General features: G+C 41.4%; 1 protein-coding gene and 3 pseudogenes across 1 annotated transcript; 2 read left to right on the forward strand and 2 right to left on the reverse strand.

The window, feature by feature from the left end:
- LOC136140962 (zinc finger protein 850-like) overlaps positions 1-18,233 on the forward strand; it is a 397,037-nt pseudogene that overhangs the window by 133,231 nt on the left and 245,573 nt on the right.
- Positions 4,791-5,981, reverse strand: LOC136140803 (ferritin heavy chain pseudogene; annotated as a pseudogene).
- Positions 6,963-8,243, reverse strand: LOC136140804 (zinc finger protein 350-like). Its single transcript, XM_065898970.1, has one exon. The coding sequence runs from the start codon at positions 8,241-8,243 to the stop codon at positions 6,963-6,965; it is 1,281 nt and encodes a 426-aa protein (XP_065755042.1).
- LOC136140806 (translation machinery-associated protein 16-like) lies at positions 13,909-15,165 on the forward strand (annotated as a pseudogene).

The following is an 18,233-nucleotide window of genomic DNA, read 5'->3' on the forward strand; positions in this document are numbered from 1 at the left end:
TGGGAAATAGTCAATATTAAATTAATATCTGGTATTAAAGTTAGCTTAAGCTTGTTGGGTTAATATAGACATGTCTTTATTTTTATTTTTTAATTAAAAAATATTGCTTAAAAACGTAACCATGATCGGAGCTTTCAGTAAGTTGTACTCTTTCTGCTGATGGAGGGTTTGAAATATTGTGAGAATGGCTAAAGCGCGATAGACACAAAACGAGCAAATGCTGTTGAAAACATGGTGCCAATAGACTTGCTCAACAGTGTTGCCACAAACCTTCAATGCGTAAAAAACGCAATTTCTGCCAAATGCAATACAGTGAAGCACAACGATATGAGGTAGGCCTGTGTTTGATTTCACAGCAAGTGTGCTGTATATATTATCTGCACTTTGCAGATGGAGAAACTGAATCTCAGTGCAGTTAGGCAACTCAATCGAAGATAATTTTTTTAAACAGAAAGCAGTAAGTTGAAACAAATATAGAGAAAAACATTTAAACTTGCCCTGATAATTAAAGAAATGTAAGCTAAAACCTCAAGCTACCATTTTTCACTTAAACATTTTTTTAAATTGAATTATAGTTGATTTACAATATTGTATTAGTTTCAGGTGTACGGCATCGTGATTCAGTATTTTTAGATTATACTCCACTTACAGTTATTACAAAATCATGGCTATAATTCCCTGTGCTATACAATATATCCTTTGAGCTTATCTATTTTATACATAGTAGTTTGTATCTATTAATACCCCTAATTTGCCCCTCCCCTCTTCCCTCTCCCCTTTGGTAACCACTAGTTTGTTTTCTATATCTGTGAGTCTGTTTCTGTTTTGCATGTACATTCATTTGTGTTATTTTTTAGATTCCACATATAAGTGATATCATATTGTGTCTTTCTCTGACTTAATTCACTAAGCATAAATATTCTCTAGCTCCATCCACATTGCTGCAAATGGCAGAACTTCATTCTTTTTATGGCTGAGTAATATTCCATTGTATATATATACCACATCTTCTTTATCCATTTGTCTGTGGATGGCACTTGGGTTGCATCCATGTCTTAGCTATTGTAAATAGTGTTGCTATGAACATTGGGGTGCATGTATCATTTCAAATGAGTGTTTTCGTTTTTGTCTGTATATATACCCAGGATCATATGGTAGTTCTGTTTTCAGATTTTGAGGAACCTCCATACTATTTCCCATAATGGCTACACCAATTTACATTCCCACCAACAGTGTACAAGGGTTCCCATTTCTCCACATCCTCTCCGATATTTGTTATTTGTAGACTTTTTCATGATAACCATTCTGACAGGTGTACAGCTCTAGATTCTTTAGCTAGAATCGTACGAGACAATACAGTTGCTTTAGATCATATTGTATGTGTAGTGGCCAATAGCTCCTGTTATATGTTAATACCACATCAGAAGTTAAAACCTGCTTCGATAAAATTAAGCAACTGGCTACCTGGCTACACATCTCCCCAGAAGTGCCAGGTCCAGACTGGTTTTCAGGCTTATTCTCCTGAATTCCTCAGGGAATAAGATATATTTTCCAAGGTTTATTAAAGCTTGGGTTTCACTCCATCCCCTACATCTAATTGGGTCTGCTGCACCAGAACGATGGACCAAGGGACTAAGCTTTTAGTCATGCAAGATTCGGGTCCAAGACCTGGAACTTGGGAATGTTCCCAGCTCAATATGCAACATTTCCACTCCCCAAATTGAGGTGGGAAATAACCAGAGCAGTCACTGCCCTGTTCTCGCAGAGATTTGGGGAAAGTTAAAACAGGAGTGAGGACTGAAACCAAGTCCCCCTAAAACTGAGTTCCCTTAGTGCGTTTATGATTCATCTCTGTCCAAAACTTTATTCCCTTTCTTGCCCACTCTGACCTCCATCCTGAGCCAGCTGAACACTCACCAGCCAGTCAGACTGTTGTCAGTAACATCCTTAATGTAATAAAACTGCTGTTGTAGACATCATCATTAACGGACAAACTCAGCTTGTTTCTCCAGGACAAGACGAACTTCAAGACCCCGAGCCATGGACCACCTGGCCAGAAAAACCATAAACCAGAGATATTCTGACTCCTGAAACCATGCTTAAGAAATGTGAGAAGACGACGATTAATCCCAGCCTCTTTTTTATTCCCCCTTAAAACTTGTCTCCCACTCCCCCCGCGTGGCACCCTGCAAATAAACCATTACTTTGCTGCAAACACCCGCTTTCTGTGCCGTGAGCACAGAAGACCCTGCTCGGTTACAGTGGTACAGAGGATGGGGAACAGGGGAAAAGAGGTGGCATGGTCTAGGTAGGAGTGTCAAAGGGAGCTGGGCCAAGAAAGATGAGGTAGGAGGAACGCTCCGTGGGAGGGTCCGTGTTGAGGGCAGGCCTTCTCATCTATATGGGCGGGGCCTCTGGCAGAGGCAGGGCTTTTCTGCCTCCAAGACTGGGAAATACCAGCAGCCAAAAGAGGTGGAGTGGAAGTTGGGGGATAAACTTTTCTCTGCGTTCCATCCTGTAACTCTCTTGTATTACGACAAGCCTGCGCCCTTTGTTTACACGGCTTATGAAGCGAAGCTGCAGAGGGGTAAGGGACCCATATAAGTCACACAATGAGTCAAAAAAAGAAAAATGGCTCATCCGCTGGGAGCCTCCTGCCCAGCGAGCAGTTGCCCAAGAAGCAGCTGATTTAATTTCCTCAGCCAATGACCGAGGGGAGACCTAGGCGAGGAAGCACTTTCACCAACTGCTCCCACCCTTTCTTCAACATCCGGCCAGATGCTCTCTAGTGCTGACCCCTCCCCTCCACACCTTCACATGACTGCTACTCGGCCTCAGTCCCACCTGCTGAAATTAGTGTGTCCTTTATCCACACTCACCTCCAGCTCTCCAATGAAGACTGTGGAACCAAGAGGAAACCAGCTGCCGACCTGAAGACTGAAATTCCTTTCGTTCACCACCTGGTGGAGCTGGCTGTCAGTCAGTGGATGGGAAGGTTTGAGGAATCGATGAAGGGAAGGTCAGTACACGAAGGTCCCCGGGTAGCCTAGGATTGGTAGGCCTTTGTGTGTGTGTGGGGGGGGGGGGGGGGGGTCAGTCAAGAATAATCTGTAGAGGCCCGTGATGCGAAGGTCCTCGTGGACCACGACGAGTGCAATTCCAAGAGTCAATTATTGGGAGTGGGCTTCCCTGGTGGCGCAGTGGTTGAGAGTCCACCTGCCGATGCAGGGGACACAGGATCGTGCCCCGGTCCGGGAAGATCCCACATGCCGCGGAGCGGCTGGGCCCGTGAGCCATGGCCGCTGAGCCTGCGCGTCTGGAGCCTGTGCTCCGCAACGGGAGAGGCCACAACAGTGAGAGGCCCACGTACCGCAAAAAAAAAAAAAAAAAAAAAATTATTGGGAGTATGAGGATGTCATGGTTGAAAGCCAGTAGAAAGAGGGCTTTTGAAATGATCAGAATCCAACTATCTCCCCCAGATTATGTTCTTTAAATATTACCCTTCGAATTTAGGTCTTTGATCTATTGAGAATGGATATTGATATATAATGTGAGGCAGGGATCTAATTTCATCTTTTTCCGTATCAATAATCAGTAATTCCAGCACCTTAAAGGGTTTTCCCTCTCCCCTCTTTACGTGATTTCAGACTGTGTATTTGTCCCTAAAATAAGAATATAAAAAAAACGTACAAAACATACGAAACAGGTTATAGATTCTTGGGGCATAAACCATACTGGTGTTTTGGGTCATAAATCCCATCAAAGTTACTAACGAACCCCCACCCCCACCCCAACACCCACACATAATGACTAGTAACTTTACTAACAGGTTGTCTTATACAGAGAAAATATTCAAGGACTGTTTAAATAAGTATCATTTTATTCACAAGTATATTTTCAATCCGCACTTGTCTATACGTGGACTGTAAGATTTGTAAATTGCAGGGGCCAGGGGCACGCACCACAGCTAATCGCAATTGAAGTAGGTTGCTGGCCTGATTATTTAGCTATTGTCTCTCACCTCTCAACCTACTCTTCCACTGTCTGCTTTGTGATAGTGCAAACCAGATTCTCTTTTGCCAGCTTCACGTTAAGTTCTGCCAACATGGGCCACTAGAGAGAACGGGTAGGCAGAAGGAAAATGGAGATGGGACTTGCTTTTTCCTGTTTGCTTTCTCTTCTTGCTGCAGAGGAAACAGTTGGTTGCTGTTTTAAGTTTTCGTCCACAGTCTTAGAATCATCTTCATTCCACGCCCTCAGGCATTCTAGCATCAGCCAGCCATGTTCTCTCCTCAGAGACTGGAGGAAGAGTTCCATGGCGGGGGAGCAGGGGACCGGGGGTGGGGGTGGGGGGTCCATCCTCCAGGCTCCTAATTCCTTGCACCAGTCAGTCATTTGTCCTGTTCATGCCAGCACAAAGCTTCAAGTGAATGACTGAGGAGCAGTGACTTCTAGCTAAATCACTTCTACATAAAAAACAGGGTGACATTTGTGAGATTTTCTTACCAACCAAGGGCCCTCTTACCATGAGACTGGGTATTCTCAATGGCACTGGAATGCTAGTATAACCTGGGGTCTTTACGAGTCTGTCATTTTTTTTTTTAAATCTGGGTACCAAGTTTGAAGGAATAGTACAAATTAAAAAAACTTAAGTGGATGCTTTAGTACAACTTACAGAAAAGGTAAAGGAAAACCCAAAATGGATGCATTGAATGGTAACCAGGGAAGTCACCCCCAGGGCCACTGGGAAGCCAGCCTGATGCTTAGCTCTCATCATCAGGGTGAGCCTGTCAGAGACACTCTGCCGTGCCAGATTCGGGGGCCCTCATCACGCACAAGTGGGTTATGTGGTCACCCAATTCTCTGACGTATTTCACCGGCTCATTCAGGTTGTCACACGAGCAGGGGTCATTTTTCGCAGTCGGCAATTTGTGCAGTTCCAGTAGTGACTGATTCGTGCCCTTTTCTGAGTGGAACACACATGCCTTGCCTTGAGTCCACTCTCCGAGTCATCCTGTTCTGGTTTCAGGATACACCAAAGATTCGGCCACCTAGCAGGTTCTGCATCTTCATCAGCTTCTCAGCATGTCCCCTCCCCTCACGAGACTGGTGAAGAGAACAACTGGCAAAGTTCTCCAAAGCCACATCGTGGCCATCAAAGTAGTGGGCCACGGGCAGGTAAACATCAGAGGCTCCCGGTGGATCTGGAAGTTATCTGTGGCCTCCAAGTCCTGGTGGTAGTACTGCGGCACCTGTGAGGGGGATGTGGTAGTCACAGCAGTCACACTACTCCCACTCGCCTTGAGAGTGGTCCAAGGGTGCTGTGAGGAGGAGGCAGAAGGCTGGCTCTGCACGGCCAGGTTGAGGGGGTGGGGTGGCGAGCACCAGCTTCTGTTCAAGCACTGTTTAAGCAGGAAACCATGGCAACTCTCGGCAAAGAATGTCTTTTTCCCTGAAAATCATTATTCTGGTAGGCTGGCTCTAAGAAGGCCCTCAAAGATTCTCAACTCTCCCCTTGAGTGTGGGCTGGCCTAGGAACTTGCTTCTAAGAGAATACGGCAAAGATGATAGAAGATTTAGGTATAATAGGTACAATGTGACATGGACTATAAACCATCTTCAAATGAGTTATGGAGTCATTCCCTAGCAATGAGAAAGAGTTCAAGACATTCTCTATCAAAATACACATTAAGGGGGCTTCCCTGGTGGCGCAGTGGTTGAGAGTCCGCCTGCCGATGCAGGGGACACGGGTTCATGCCCCGGTCTGGGAAGATCCCACATGCCGCGGAGTGGCTGGGCCCGTGAGTCATGGCCGCTGAGCCTGTGCGTCCGGAGCTTGTGCTCCACGACGGGAGAGGCCACAACAGTGAGAGGCCCACGTACAGCCAAAAAAAAAAAAAAAAAAAAAAAATACACATTAAGGGTGTTAATCTGATGCAAAACGAGGGTAGACTTACGTCAACAAGTTTCCAAATTTCCATTGCAATCACCAGCTTATCTCCTTTGTGAGATCTCTGCCATTCTGCTAAAGGTTCAACACATTTGGTGTATCCATAACCATTCCTTATTTCTGACACATGATGAGGAACCATGTTACTGAAAACCTTGTCCTATTCACTGCTGTGCAAATTAGGGGCTGACTCGGCAAGTTTGGGGTGTTCAGACCCTGCACGTTCCAGTGAAAGGAATGACCCATGACTGGCACCTGAGAAGGAACCTCTAAGCCCTTGGAATATCCTGCCTGCCAAGAGCGTCTTTGTACACCTGGGGTTTCGGCCATGCCACATAGTTTACATTAGCAATATGATTTTTGGTGAACACCTGCTTTTGTTTGCCTGGGGCTCTGGGCCATTCTGTATCAGTTTGATCCTTAGGAGGCTGGAGTTTGAGAAGTTAAGGTCAGTCATGTGGTTTCTCCATGCCTCCATAACTAACCCCTTTACTGCCCCTCCCACCCCCTGGCACTAAGGCTCAGGTGAGTTTCTCTGGTTGGCACTATGCCATATGTGTTGTCAGGTCATTGCTGGAAGAATTAAACACTGTCCGTACAACTCCACTGGGAGTACAACTGGATGCACCTGGTTTCTCCTAAAGTCTGCCTCATGCACCTTTTACATTTGCTAATTTTAATTTGTAACTCTTCACTGTCATAAACTGTAACAGTAAGTATAGCAGCTTTTATGAGTTTAGTGACTGCTTTTAGAGAATAATCAAATGTGAGGGTGGTCTTAGGGACTTGATACAACTGCCTTCCTAAAATTTCTTTCTGATGTGAATTTATTGATGATCTTGAAGTCAAGCTCGTTACAATTCAACCTACTTAGAGCCGTTGATACTTAACGAGGTGCATCTTCCCATTATCACTACATTCAGTAGCATTCTCTCAGTGAAAGTTTCCAACTATATAAAAAGCTAAAACTTTGATCTACAAGCGTTTCCACACTGAATGTACCAAATCTTCCCTACACGTTTCCTGTGACATAAAATAAGACATAATTGGTAACTGAAGGCACTACCACATTTACTGCATTCAGGAGGTTTCTCTCCTGTACAAATTCTCTGTTATTACCTGAGGGTACACATCTGGCAACAGGCTGTCCCACAAGGACTACATTCCCTTGGGCTAGGAACCCACTGATATTTAATGATGTCTGCATGGCCACAGAAGGCCCTTGCAGTGTCATTGTTTCAACAGAGTTTTTCTCCTGTACGGGTTCTGTGGTGCATAATGAGCTGTGGTTCCCAAGAAAATCATTCTCCATCTTGACTGAATCCACATATTTCTCTTTCATATGAGTTTTCTTATGTTTAGTGAGGGAGGACTTGTGGCAGAAGGCTTTCCCACAATTGCTGCATCCATGGGGTTTCTCTCCTGTATGAACTCTCTGATGTCTACTGAGTATTGACTTTGTGGAGTAGCCTTTCCCACATACGTTGCATTTATAGCGTTTCTCTTCTGTATGACCTCTTTGATGTCTAATGAGACTCGACTTTTGAAAGTAAGCTCTTCCACATTCACTGCATACATAGGGAGGATTTCCAGTGTGAAATACCTGATGTGCAACGAGACATGGCTTATGACTGAAGGCTTTACCACATTCCTTGCATCCATAGGGCTTCTCTCCAGTATGAATTCGCTGATGTATAAGAAAATTACCCTTCTGGATGAAGCCTCTTCCACATTCACTGCATGTATAGGGTTTCTCTCCCGTATGAGTTTTCTGATGTACAAGGAGCTGAGATTTCCTGGAGAAGGTTTTCCCACACTCACTACATGCATGGGGTTTTATTCCTCTTTCCACTTGCATATGTATATTGAGCTCTGCTTTCCTACAGAAGGCTTTACCACATTTAAGGCATTTATATGGTTTCTCTCCTGTATGAGTTCTCTGATGTACAGTGAGTTGAGACTTTTTGATGAAGGTTTTACCACATTCAATACACTCATGTTTCTTTCGTTTTTCAGTTTGATGTATACTGAGTTTCGAATTGGTGCAGATGGTGTTTCCATATTTATTGCGTTTAACTCCAGTGTAACGTTTTTCATGCTTAGTACGAAGAAACGATTTCTCATATTTATTAAACTTGTCAGGATTCTTCGCTACACAGCTTTTATTCTGGTTAACTAAATCTAAATTAGAGTTCAGTACATCAAACTTATCATGGCTTTGCCTTAAAGTAACAAGATTTCTGCGCAGATGAAACACGTTTCCCGATGAACTGTGTTCACGGCCTCTTTCCATATTTTTACGCTTGTTTTGGATTTCCAAAGACCACTGCATATGATCACCAATTTCTCCAGCTTCTAGAAAGAAAATTAATTCTTTCATAATCAGGTTATGGTAGTAAAACTGCTTCTAAATCAGGTAATAAAACTGCTTCTAAAATGCCACGGTTTAGGCTGGCTCTTTGTGACAATTCTGTCATATGAAGGAAACCATCAAGTGTAAATTTACTTCTTGAATATGAGAGGAAACACAATGAAATAAAGCCATAATATCTTAAAAAAAAAAACCCAGCTGATTCAGAATCAACGGTAGACAATTCTCAATTAGTAAAGTTTTTGCTGCTCTCCAAATAGATCCTCACAAAATGGGCAAAGAGGATGAAGTAGAAATGTGTCTCATTAACATAAGATAAAGTATGTTGGAGAGATATCTGATCTAGCATGATGGAGGATATAGCCATTCATTCCCCCAATGCTTATTGAATGTCTACTATGTATCATTCACTGTCCTAGCACTTGAATACAAATGCATCCCACTAGGCAGAAGAGAACAAAATGGAAGCAAAGAAATAAGACAACTTCAGACTGAAAACTGGTTCCTGGCATATGAAAAAGAACAGTGGGAGTTGGTCAACTTTAAATAGGTAAACACCTGTGAGAAAATAAAAGTTGAGCCAAGAAACCAGGAATAAAGAATAAGCAACCTCATGTAAAGAATTGCAAGTTTTCATTCAAGTACAACAGCAATGCAAAAGCCCTGAGACAGGAAAGGTTTTGGCCAGGTCAAGAAATAGAAAGGTAGCCAGTAGGCCCTGAGTGGAATAGCTATATAGGGAGAAGGAAGTGTTGAAGTTCAAAAGGTAGACAGAAGGCATATCACATAGATCTGGTAGGAAGAATCTGAATTTGACGCTAAGACTAGTGGCAAGCCACTGGAAGTTTTGAGAAGGTGGGGGGTTCTGATTTATATTTCCAAGAGGTTGCCAACTGCTACATGGATAGTGGTGGGAGAGGAAGGAGTGTAGGAGAGAGGAAGTTAATGAAGTAATCCAGGGAAGAGATAATGGTGGCTTGGTGTGGAGCAACAATAGTGTACGTGTGGAGAAGCGGATGAACTCAAGGTACATCTAGGAGAAGGAAAAAACAACATTCAGTGTTGAATTCAATGTAAGTAAAAGGGAGGAATCAAGGGTTTTCCCTAGGTGTTTGGCTTAAATGACTAGACGTACCAGCTAAGTTGTTGAGGAACATCAGGGAGACAGGTTTTGAATGTGGGAAAATCAGGTGTGTATTTTGACATAAACATTTTGAGATGGATATCTTGGTGCAGACATGAAGAACTCAACTGGAGAGAGGAATTTGGAGAAGACTTAGGCTAGAGGACAAATTTGGGATTATCTGTACAGGCATACCTTGGAGATATTCCAGGTTCAGTTCCAGACCACCACGATAAAGCAAATAGTGCAATAAAGCTAGTTACGTGAATTTTTTTGTTTCCCAGTGCATATAAAAGTTATATTTAGGGCTTCCCTGGTGGCGCAGTGGTTGAGAGTCCGCCTACCAATGCAGGGGACACGGGTTCGTGTCCCGGTCTGGGAAGATCCCACATGCCGCGGAGCGGCTAGGCCCGTGAGCCATGGGCACTGAGGCTGCACGTCTGGAGCCTGTGCTCTGCAACGGAAGAGGCCACAACAGTGAGAGGCCCACGTACCGCAAAAAAAAAAAAAAAAAAAGTTATGTTTACACAATACTGTAGTCTATTAAGTGTGCAATAGCATTGTGTCTAAAACAGTGTACATAGTGTACACTTAATTTAAAAAAACTTTCTCACTAAAAAATGCTAACCATCATCTGAGCCTTCAGCAAGTCACAGAAGTAACATCCAAGATCACTGATTACAAATCACCATAACAAATATAATAACAATAAAAGTTTGAAATATAGAGAGAATTACGAAAATGTGACGCAGACACAAAGTGAGCAAACGCTGTTGGGAAAAATGGTGCTGATAGACTTGCTTGACACGGGGCTGCCACAAACCTTCAATTTGTTTTGTTTGGTTTGGTTGCGGGACCTTACTTCCCCGACAAGGGATCGAACCCGTGCCCCCTGTGGTGGAAGTGCAAAGTCCTAACCTCTGGACCACCAAGGAATTCCCCACAAACCTTCAGTTGCAAAAAACACACTATCTGCAAAGTACAATAAAGCAAAGCGCAACAAAATGAGCTGTGCCTGTATAGGAATTCCCAGACAGGGAACTACCAGGCAGTCCAGTGGTTAGGACTCGGCACTTCCACTGCCAGGGCTGGGTTCAGTCCCTGGTCGGGGGACTGAACCCGCAAGCTGTGCGGCATGGCCAAAACAAACAAACAAAAACCCAACAACATAAGCCAGATCACGTCACTCTTCTGCCCCAAACCATTCAATAACTGTCATTCTGGAAAAAAATCCTAAGTCCTTATAATGGCCTGCAGCGCCCTGCATCGTGTGGGCCCCTTTCTCACCTCATGAGTATCATTTCCGCTCTTGATCGCTCTGCTCTCCCCACACAGGCTTCCTGGACAGTCCTCAAACACGCCAGGTACACCTCTGCCTCAGGACCACCACTGCTGGTACACTTTTCCCAGGCCTACCCATGGATCATCCCTCACTCCACTCAGCCACCCTAGCAGAGCAGAGAGGCGTTCCCTGTCCCTTGTGTATAAAACATCATGCCCTCCTATTGCTTGACATTCACTACCCCTTACATTGTTCTCCATGGTTCTAATTACCACCAGAAAAATCTGTATATTTCTTGTGTACCTCCCCCACTTAGAATGCAAGTTCTGTGAGAGTAATAACTTAGTCCCTTTTATTCTCTGCTGTAGCCACATAATATAAAGCACACTACAGAGCAGCACGTATTAGGCATTAAAAATACTTGTTGAGGGAATGAATCAATGAAACGATCATACGTGTAGCGGGCATTGTAGAGACTGGTTTAAATGAAGCTGACTTTGAATTTAGGGCATGGAAAGAAAATTCTATGTAAGCATCACATTGTATCTTGCAGTCCCTTGATCACAGAGGGATTTAAATATCCCATAGTTGGTAGTAGGGTTATAACTAGAATTGTTTAGACTCGGGAAATTAAACTGAGAGTAACTAAGATGAATCAAGATAAATACCTCATCCAGCAAATATACAGAGAAATCAGCAAAGTATGCATGAGGTTTATGGTTTGATTTCAGGTGGGGTCTAAGATTGTGAATTTTCTGTTTTTGTTTTTTTATTTGAGTGAATTCCTATATTTCAGTGTATGTGGGAGGCATAATTCACTCTGAAAATTAGAATACTTATAGCTCTTCCCTTACCATTTTACTATAAAAAATTTCAAACAGACAAACAAATTGAAAGAATTACACAGTGAACAGCCATATATCCGCCTCTTTTGATTCTATAGTTAATGTTTTGCTACATTTGCTTTAGCTCATATTTGCCCAGTCAGAATAAGGAAACAGACAGATACACATTAAAAGACCGGGTTACCATGGGAACACAGCACCCTGGGTGGGGCTGAATATTAGGAAAGAAATCACTATTACCCAAGGTTCGGTAGTCAGAAGACGATGGTGAATCTGAAGTTCTCTCTTTGCACAGAGGCGTGGAAGACTGAACTTTCAAAGCAAGGGAAGAGGAAGGAACAAGCAGTGATACTATGGCAGTCAATGAAGAAGGGAAACATTTGAGAATCCTAAGAAAAATATCTAAGCAAAACAAATCAAGATCCTAGATGAAATAAATCAGTATCAAATCCAGGGGTGAGAACACAGGAGTATTTTCCTCTAAATGCTTAAGCAATGAGTATTAACATAGGAGAGTAACACTCAGAGGCTCTGTTTAGATGCTGTCAAAAGGTTAGAAACCAGGAGATGAGTCACCTCAGCATATTTCAAAGGTGTGAGGCCTCCACAAATCTAGGAATTTACTTCTTTTCTACCTGGATGTTTCTCATTCACTCACCTGGAAAGTTCTGACCGTGGATATTTTCCTTTTCTAACCATGGTTTGTCTCTTTGCTTCAACCTGAAGATTTGAATTGGTTTGGGACTTTGATACCCTATTCATGAAAAATAACAGAATATTTAGGAAAATATCTTTGGGCATGAGATCTAAACATTGTTAAATGATACCTTTTATAGATTGTGTGACTGTACCTTGGAAAAGAGTTTTCCCCTTGGAGTAGGGAAAACATACTCCTCTCTCTATCTGAGGCCTGAGAGGAGACTGAGAATCTGTCACTTATAAAATTCAAGTCTTATGTAGGGGCCAGCAAACTATGGTCCGTGGCTGTAACTAAGGCATTTTTTTTACATTTTAAAAGCATTATTAATTCAGAATAAGGTGCTCTTACAAAACAGAGTATTCGAAAAGTGAGGGCAAACTTCTAACACATGATAGCAAAAGTGTTTTGTACCATTACATTTGAAAAATTAAAACCATTTAAAAATATTTATCTCACTGATGTTTCATCCTTTTGACGTTTCTATTTTTAAGTATATTTTATAGTGCATATAATAAATTTAGTAGAATACTTATGTAATTGATAAATAAAAATATGTGTGTGCTGAAAAAACAAATAAAATAAAAGTGTTATTTAAGAGAAACCAGAATATAATTACAGAGACAGTAAGTAGCCCGAACAGCCTGCAGTATTTACTATCTGGCCCTTTGCAGAAAAAGTTTGACAATCTCTCTTACATTATTCACATTTCAGATACCTGCCCCCAAATCACTGCACAACTGAGAAAGGAAGGACTACTGATTGGGTACCCTGAGTGGCACAGGGAAGCAGTTCTTACCCACGGACAGCAGGTTGCTATAGTTTTCTAGCATCACATTCTGGTACAGGTCCTTCTGAGCAGGGTCTAGTAGCCTCCACTCCTCCCGGGTGAACTCCACAGCTACATCTTCAAATAATAATGATTCCTGTAGTAATGAATCCTTCTTTAATCTGGGGTGATCATTTGATGGTTTGGAAGAGAAGTATAGAAGTCTACTCTAATCATTTCTACTGTGTAGGTTGTATCTATATAGGTGATTTACATTATATAGTGTGGAAGAATGGAAAGTCTTATACAGATATCCTGCTGCTGTGATTCAGCCACCCACCCCCTCAATAATTCAGAAGGTTTTCTGAAATGCGGTCATTAAAACCTCTTGTTAACCTTGATAGATTTGCCATCTGTGGGCATATGTGCATGCACTGAACTACATGCAGGTGATATCAAAACAAACACATGTATTCTTGCTCTCAAGAAGCCTTCACTGTGCACAGGTTAAACAGAAACAATAAGCACTAGAATTAAACCTGAAAAACCTGACGATGCCATTGTAAGACACAGAATATAAACAATGTTTAATATATGCAAAGGCATAACACAGTCTTAAAGATGAGTGAGCTAACTTGAAGAAACAAAGATGAATTCTCAAAACGAGAAATACAGTAATTGAAATTAGGAATTTCAATTTATAGATTGACTACCAATTTGATACGACATAGAGAGAATGGTGAACTAGACAACAGATCTGAAGTGCAAAAGACAATGATGGAAAATACAAAAGCGAGGTTGAGAGATATGAAGGGTAGCGTGAGAATGTTGAATTTACACCGATTCTGAGTCTGAGGGAAGAACAGAAAATATGAGGGAAGGTAATAACCAAAGATGTAAGGGCAGAGAACATTTTAGAGCTGGTAAAAGGCACACAACCTCAGGATGAGAGAACCCCACAATTTCAAGCAGGATCAGGAAAAAGAGATCCACTCCTAGACACATGGAAGTAAAACTGCAGAACACCAAAACTCAAAGGGAAAATTCGAAAATATCCAAAGGGAAATGACATATACCTAACAAAAGAACAAATATGATTTATAGCCTCTAAGTTCTCAACAGCAGTGATGGAAGCCTGAAAAGGAATGAAATAGTATTTTCAAAGTGCCAAGTGAAATAACTTTCAATCAAGAATGTGATACTGGGAGTTGCCCCGTGAGCTGCTGCCGCCGCAGACGCTGAGGTCACACAGCGTGGAGTTGGAGGTCTGGAGGTCCCAGGCCGCAAGGATGTCGCCACGCCTAAAGCACCAAAGGGAAAAAGTGTAGGACAAGAAAAAAAAAGTCATCCATCCATAGAGTAGAAAAGCAGCTCAAATTACGAGAGAGGCCCACAAACTAGAAAAAAAGGAAAAACTGAAGAATGAAAAGGCGTTGCATCTCAACCTTATCTGTGAAAAACTGCAGCGGTTTCAAAATTATCTTGATCCCCAAAACGTAGAATATTCAAAGAGAGACGCTTGTGAATTAACTGAAAGCTATTTAAATCAGTCCAGCAGTGAGCTGGAGCAGATTGAGTCCCACAGCAGCACCAAGGTCAGGCAGGGCAGGCAGCACTTCTCCCGAGGCGGTCATCAAGCAGACCACGGAGCGAAAGCGGCAGCAGTACGGGGGCTGCGGCCTTGAGATTCCAGACATTTTATTTTATTTTATTTTATTATTTATTTATTTGCGGTACGAGGGCCTCTCACTATTGTGGCCTCTCCCGTTGCGGAGCACAGGCTCCGGACGCGCAGGCTCAGCGGTCATGGCTCACGGGCCCAGCCGCTCCGCGGCATGTGGGATCCCCCCGGACCGGGGCACGAACCCGTGTCCCCTGCATCGGCAGGCGGACTCTCAACCACTGTGCCACTAGGGAAGCCCGAGATTCCAGACATTTTAAATGCAGGGAATGGGATTTTGATCTGAAGAAACTGCCAAACATTACAATGAGAAAAATCTGTGCTAATGATGCAGTGCCTAAGAAGTGTAAGAAGAAAACTGTGACAGCTGTAGACAGAGATTTAGGAGAATTGGACCTGAAAGTTGAATCAACGGACACAGACGAGGAACTGACTGCAGTGGCCTAATTGTCTTTACTTGAGTTGAAAATAAATAATTTGAGAACTTCAAGTCACACTTGAATTGATTATGGTAAATAACTGTCTCTACACAAGAATTTGCTGTTTAGCTTATTCTCTTATATGATGAGAATCCCATTTTCAGTTTCAAAAACAGTGTTATGATTTTTACTTAAAAATGAATGTTGCTTTTTGTTTACATTAAGTTGTTAGACTAGGTAGAAATGCTGTCCGAAATCCATTTAATCTGAATTTCTGGGGCTGGGAGAGCAGTATGAATGGGGACAAAAAATGTAATTTTTTTCCTCATGCTTACTTAGAATCACCTAATCTCACGTTTTGGGGAATGGGCAGCAGCTGTTTGCTAGAAGGTTACTGTGGTACTTCTTGAGCAGTGACAATGGCAAAATTGCCTTTTAGTAATATGTTTTACTATTCTTCCTCTTACACATTAAAACTATTTTCTTTCCTTACAAAACAGGGAAAATATGATAGGAATTTATATACATTTATGGGTTGTACATTGCTGTTATTTATTAACTTTGAGCCAGAGTTAGTTAAATGGTTAAAAAAAAACAGTAACTATTCTTGTTTTGTTGATCTCCTGTACTTAACCTATTATCTTGATAAAGGGGATAAATGATTTCAGGTTAGCTCTTTTGGTTTGTATATTATTTTTTGCTTTCTCATTGTGAAATGTGATAGGTTTTATTTGTGGAAACAGAACTAAAGATTAGAAAACTAGTTATTTCAATTGTCTTAGTTTTTCTTCTAAGAGATAGGTTAAATTGACATATCATATAACAGTATTTCCAGTATCATGAAAAACATGGATGTGGTTGAATGTTCTTCACAGAACTTGTTAAATGCAAGTATCTTCTGGTCTGTTTTCTAAAGAATGCAATGCAAGAGCATTTGAGTATTTTAAAGGAAAAAAAAAAAAGCTGTATGAGGTAACTAGGTTATCAACTAAGTCTTGTTAACAGTTTTTTTACTTCAGAAAATTAAAAGTAAAACTTATTTCTATGAAAAAAAGAATGTTATACTTATTAGTATATCTTAATATTATATATGGATTTCTCCTATTGTTTCTAATAAGCTTGTAGTGATTCTCAGATTTTTCCAAGTATACAGCCAAATTATCTGTATGGAAAATTTTAAATCCTCTTCTCCAAATTTATATCTCTTTTATCTCTTTTCTTGACTAATATTTCCAAAGAGTGTGGTGTCACTGGACATCCTTGTCTTGTTCCAACTTTAGATGTCATATCAAAGACAGATACGGGACTTCTCTGGTTAAGAATCTGCCTGCCAATGCAGGGGACACAGGTATGAGCCCTGGTTGGGGAAGGTCTCACATGCTGCAGAGCAACTAAGCCCACAAGCCACAACTATTGAACCCCGCACACCTAGAGCCCATGCTCCACAACAAGAGAAGCCACTGCAATGAGAAGCCCGTGCACCACAACAAAGAGTAGTTCCCTCTTGCTGCAACTAGAGAAAGCCCTCATGCAGCAACAAAGACCCAATGCAGCCAAAATTAATTAATTAATTAATTAATTTTTAAAAAACCAAAGAGGCATATGAAAATTTGTGAGAATGTTTCAGATTGTCACACTGACCAGGTGCCTACTGTATTTAATGGTCAGGGACCAAGGGGGCTATATATCCTGTAAAGCATATGACAGTCCTACACAGGAAGAATTGTCAAGCTCAAAATGTTAATAGTACCCAAAGCCTCCCTCTCATTGAAAAACATAGGTATAGTAAATTATACTGTATCCCAGAATAAAACTGAAAAATATTTAAAGGAATAAAAGTCTATCACTCAACAATGAAAAATTTATAATGCTTGGTACTCAATCAAAATTACCAGATATGCAAAGACAGAAAATATGACTCATACAAGAGAAAAGATCATCAACAGAAACAAAACCAGAAATGACATACATAATAAAATTAGTAGATAAGGATAGTAAAATACATATTATACATACATATGTTTAAAAAGGTGGAGGAAAGCATGAATGTGATATGGAGTAATATGGAAGATATCAAATAGACCCAATTCCAACTCTAGAAATGTCTGAGATGAACAATATACTCGTTGGATGTGATCAATAGCAGACTAGACACTGCAGAAGAAAAGATTAGTGAACTTGAAGATACAGGAATAGAAACTATTCATCATGAAACAGAAAAAAGACCTAAAGAGAAACATTTTAAAACAGCCAGAGAGGGGCTCCCCTCGTGGCACAGTGGTTGAGAGTCTGCCTGCCAATGCAGTGGACACGGGTTCATGCCCTGGTCTGGGAGGATCCCGCATGCCGCGGAGCGGCTGGGCCCGTGAGCCATGGCCACTGAGCCTGTGCGTCCGGAGCCTGTGCTTCGCAACAGGAGAGGCCACAGCAGTGAGAGGCCCGCGTACCGCAAAAAAAGAAGGCAAAATGAAACCACCTTCAGGTATGCAAAAGCTAAAGCAAGTCAGCAGCGGCATACGTGTACTAGCAAAAATGTTAAAGGATGTCCTTCAGATAGAAATCTAGATCTACCCAAATGAACGAAGGGCTGCAGAAATGAAAGACCTATGAGTAATATAAAATCTTATTTTTTTATATACCTTTAGAAGATAACTGATTGTTTAAAGCAATGATAATAATGTATTGTGGGATTTCTAAAATACAAAAAAGTATAATATAGGACAACAATAGCACAAAGGCTGGTAGAGAAGAAATGGAAGCACACTCTTTTAAGGTTCTTATACCATGAATGAAGTGGTATAATATTACTTGAAGATAGACTGTGATAGATCAATAGGTAGAAATGAGTAGTTTACTACTCACACGAACTAGCACACTAACAATACCGACTAGAAAATGTCTTGCAAAAAACAGATGAAGATTAATATCCCTGAAACCTATTTTTTTTTTTTAGAGATCAGAGAAAACAAAATCAGCACAAAGGATTTGATTAGGCAATTCACAGAATACAAACAGTTAATAAATACATTAAAATATGTTCAAAGTCACTGATAATAATGCAAGTAAAAATAATAGTAAAACTAATTCTGATAGCAC

This window comes from Phocoena phocoena, chromosome 20, assembly GCF_963924675.1.
Source record: "Phocoena phocoena chromosome 20, mPhoPho1.1, whole genome shotgun sequence".
Taxonomy (NCBI): Eukaryota; Metazoa; Chordata; class Mammalia; order Artiodactyla; family Phocoenidae; genus Phocoena; species Phocoena phocoena.

Excerpts from the sequence above, each read along its gene's own strand:
- LOC136140804 (XM_065898970.1), bottom strand. The coding sequence starts at position 8,243 with ATGGAAAGAGGCCGTGAACACAGTTCATCGGGAAACGTGTTTCATCTG.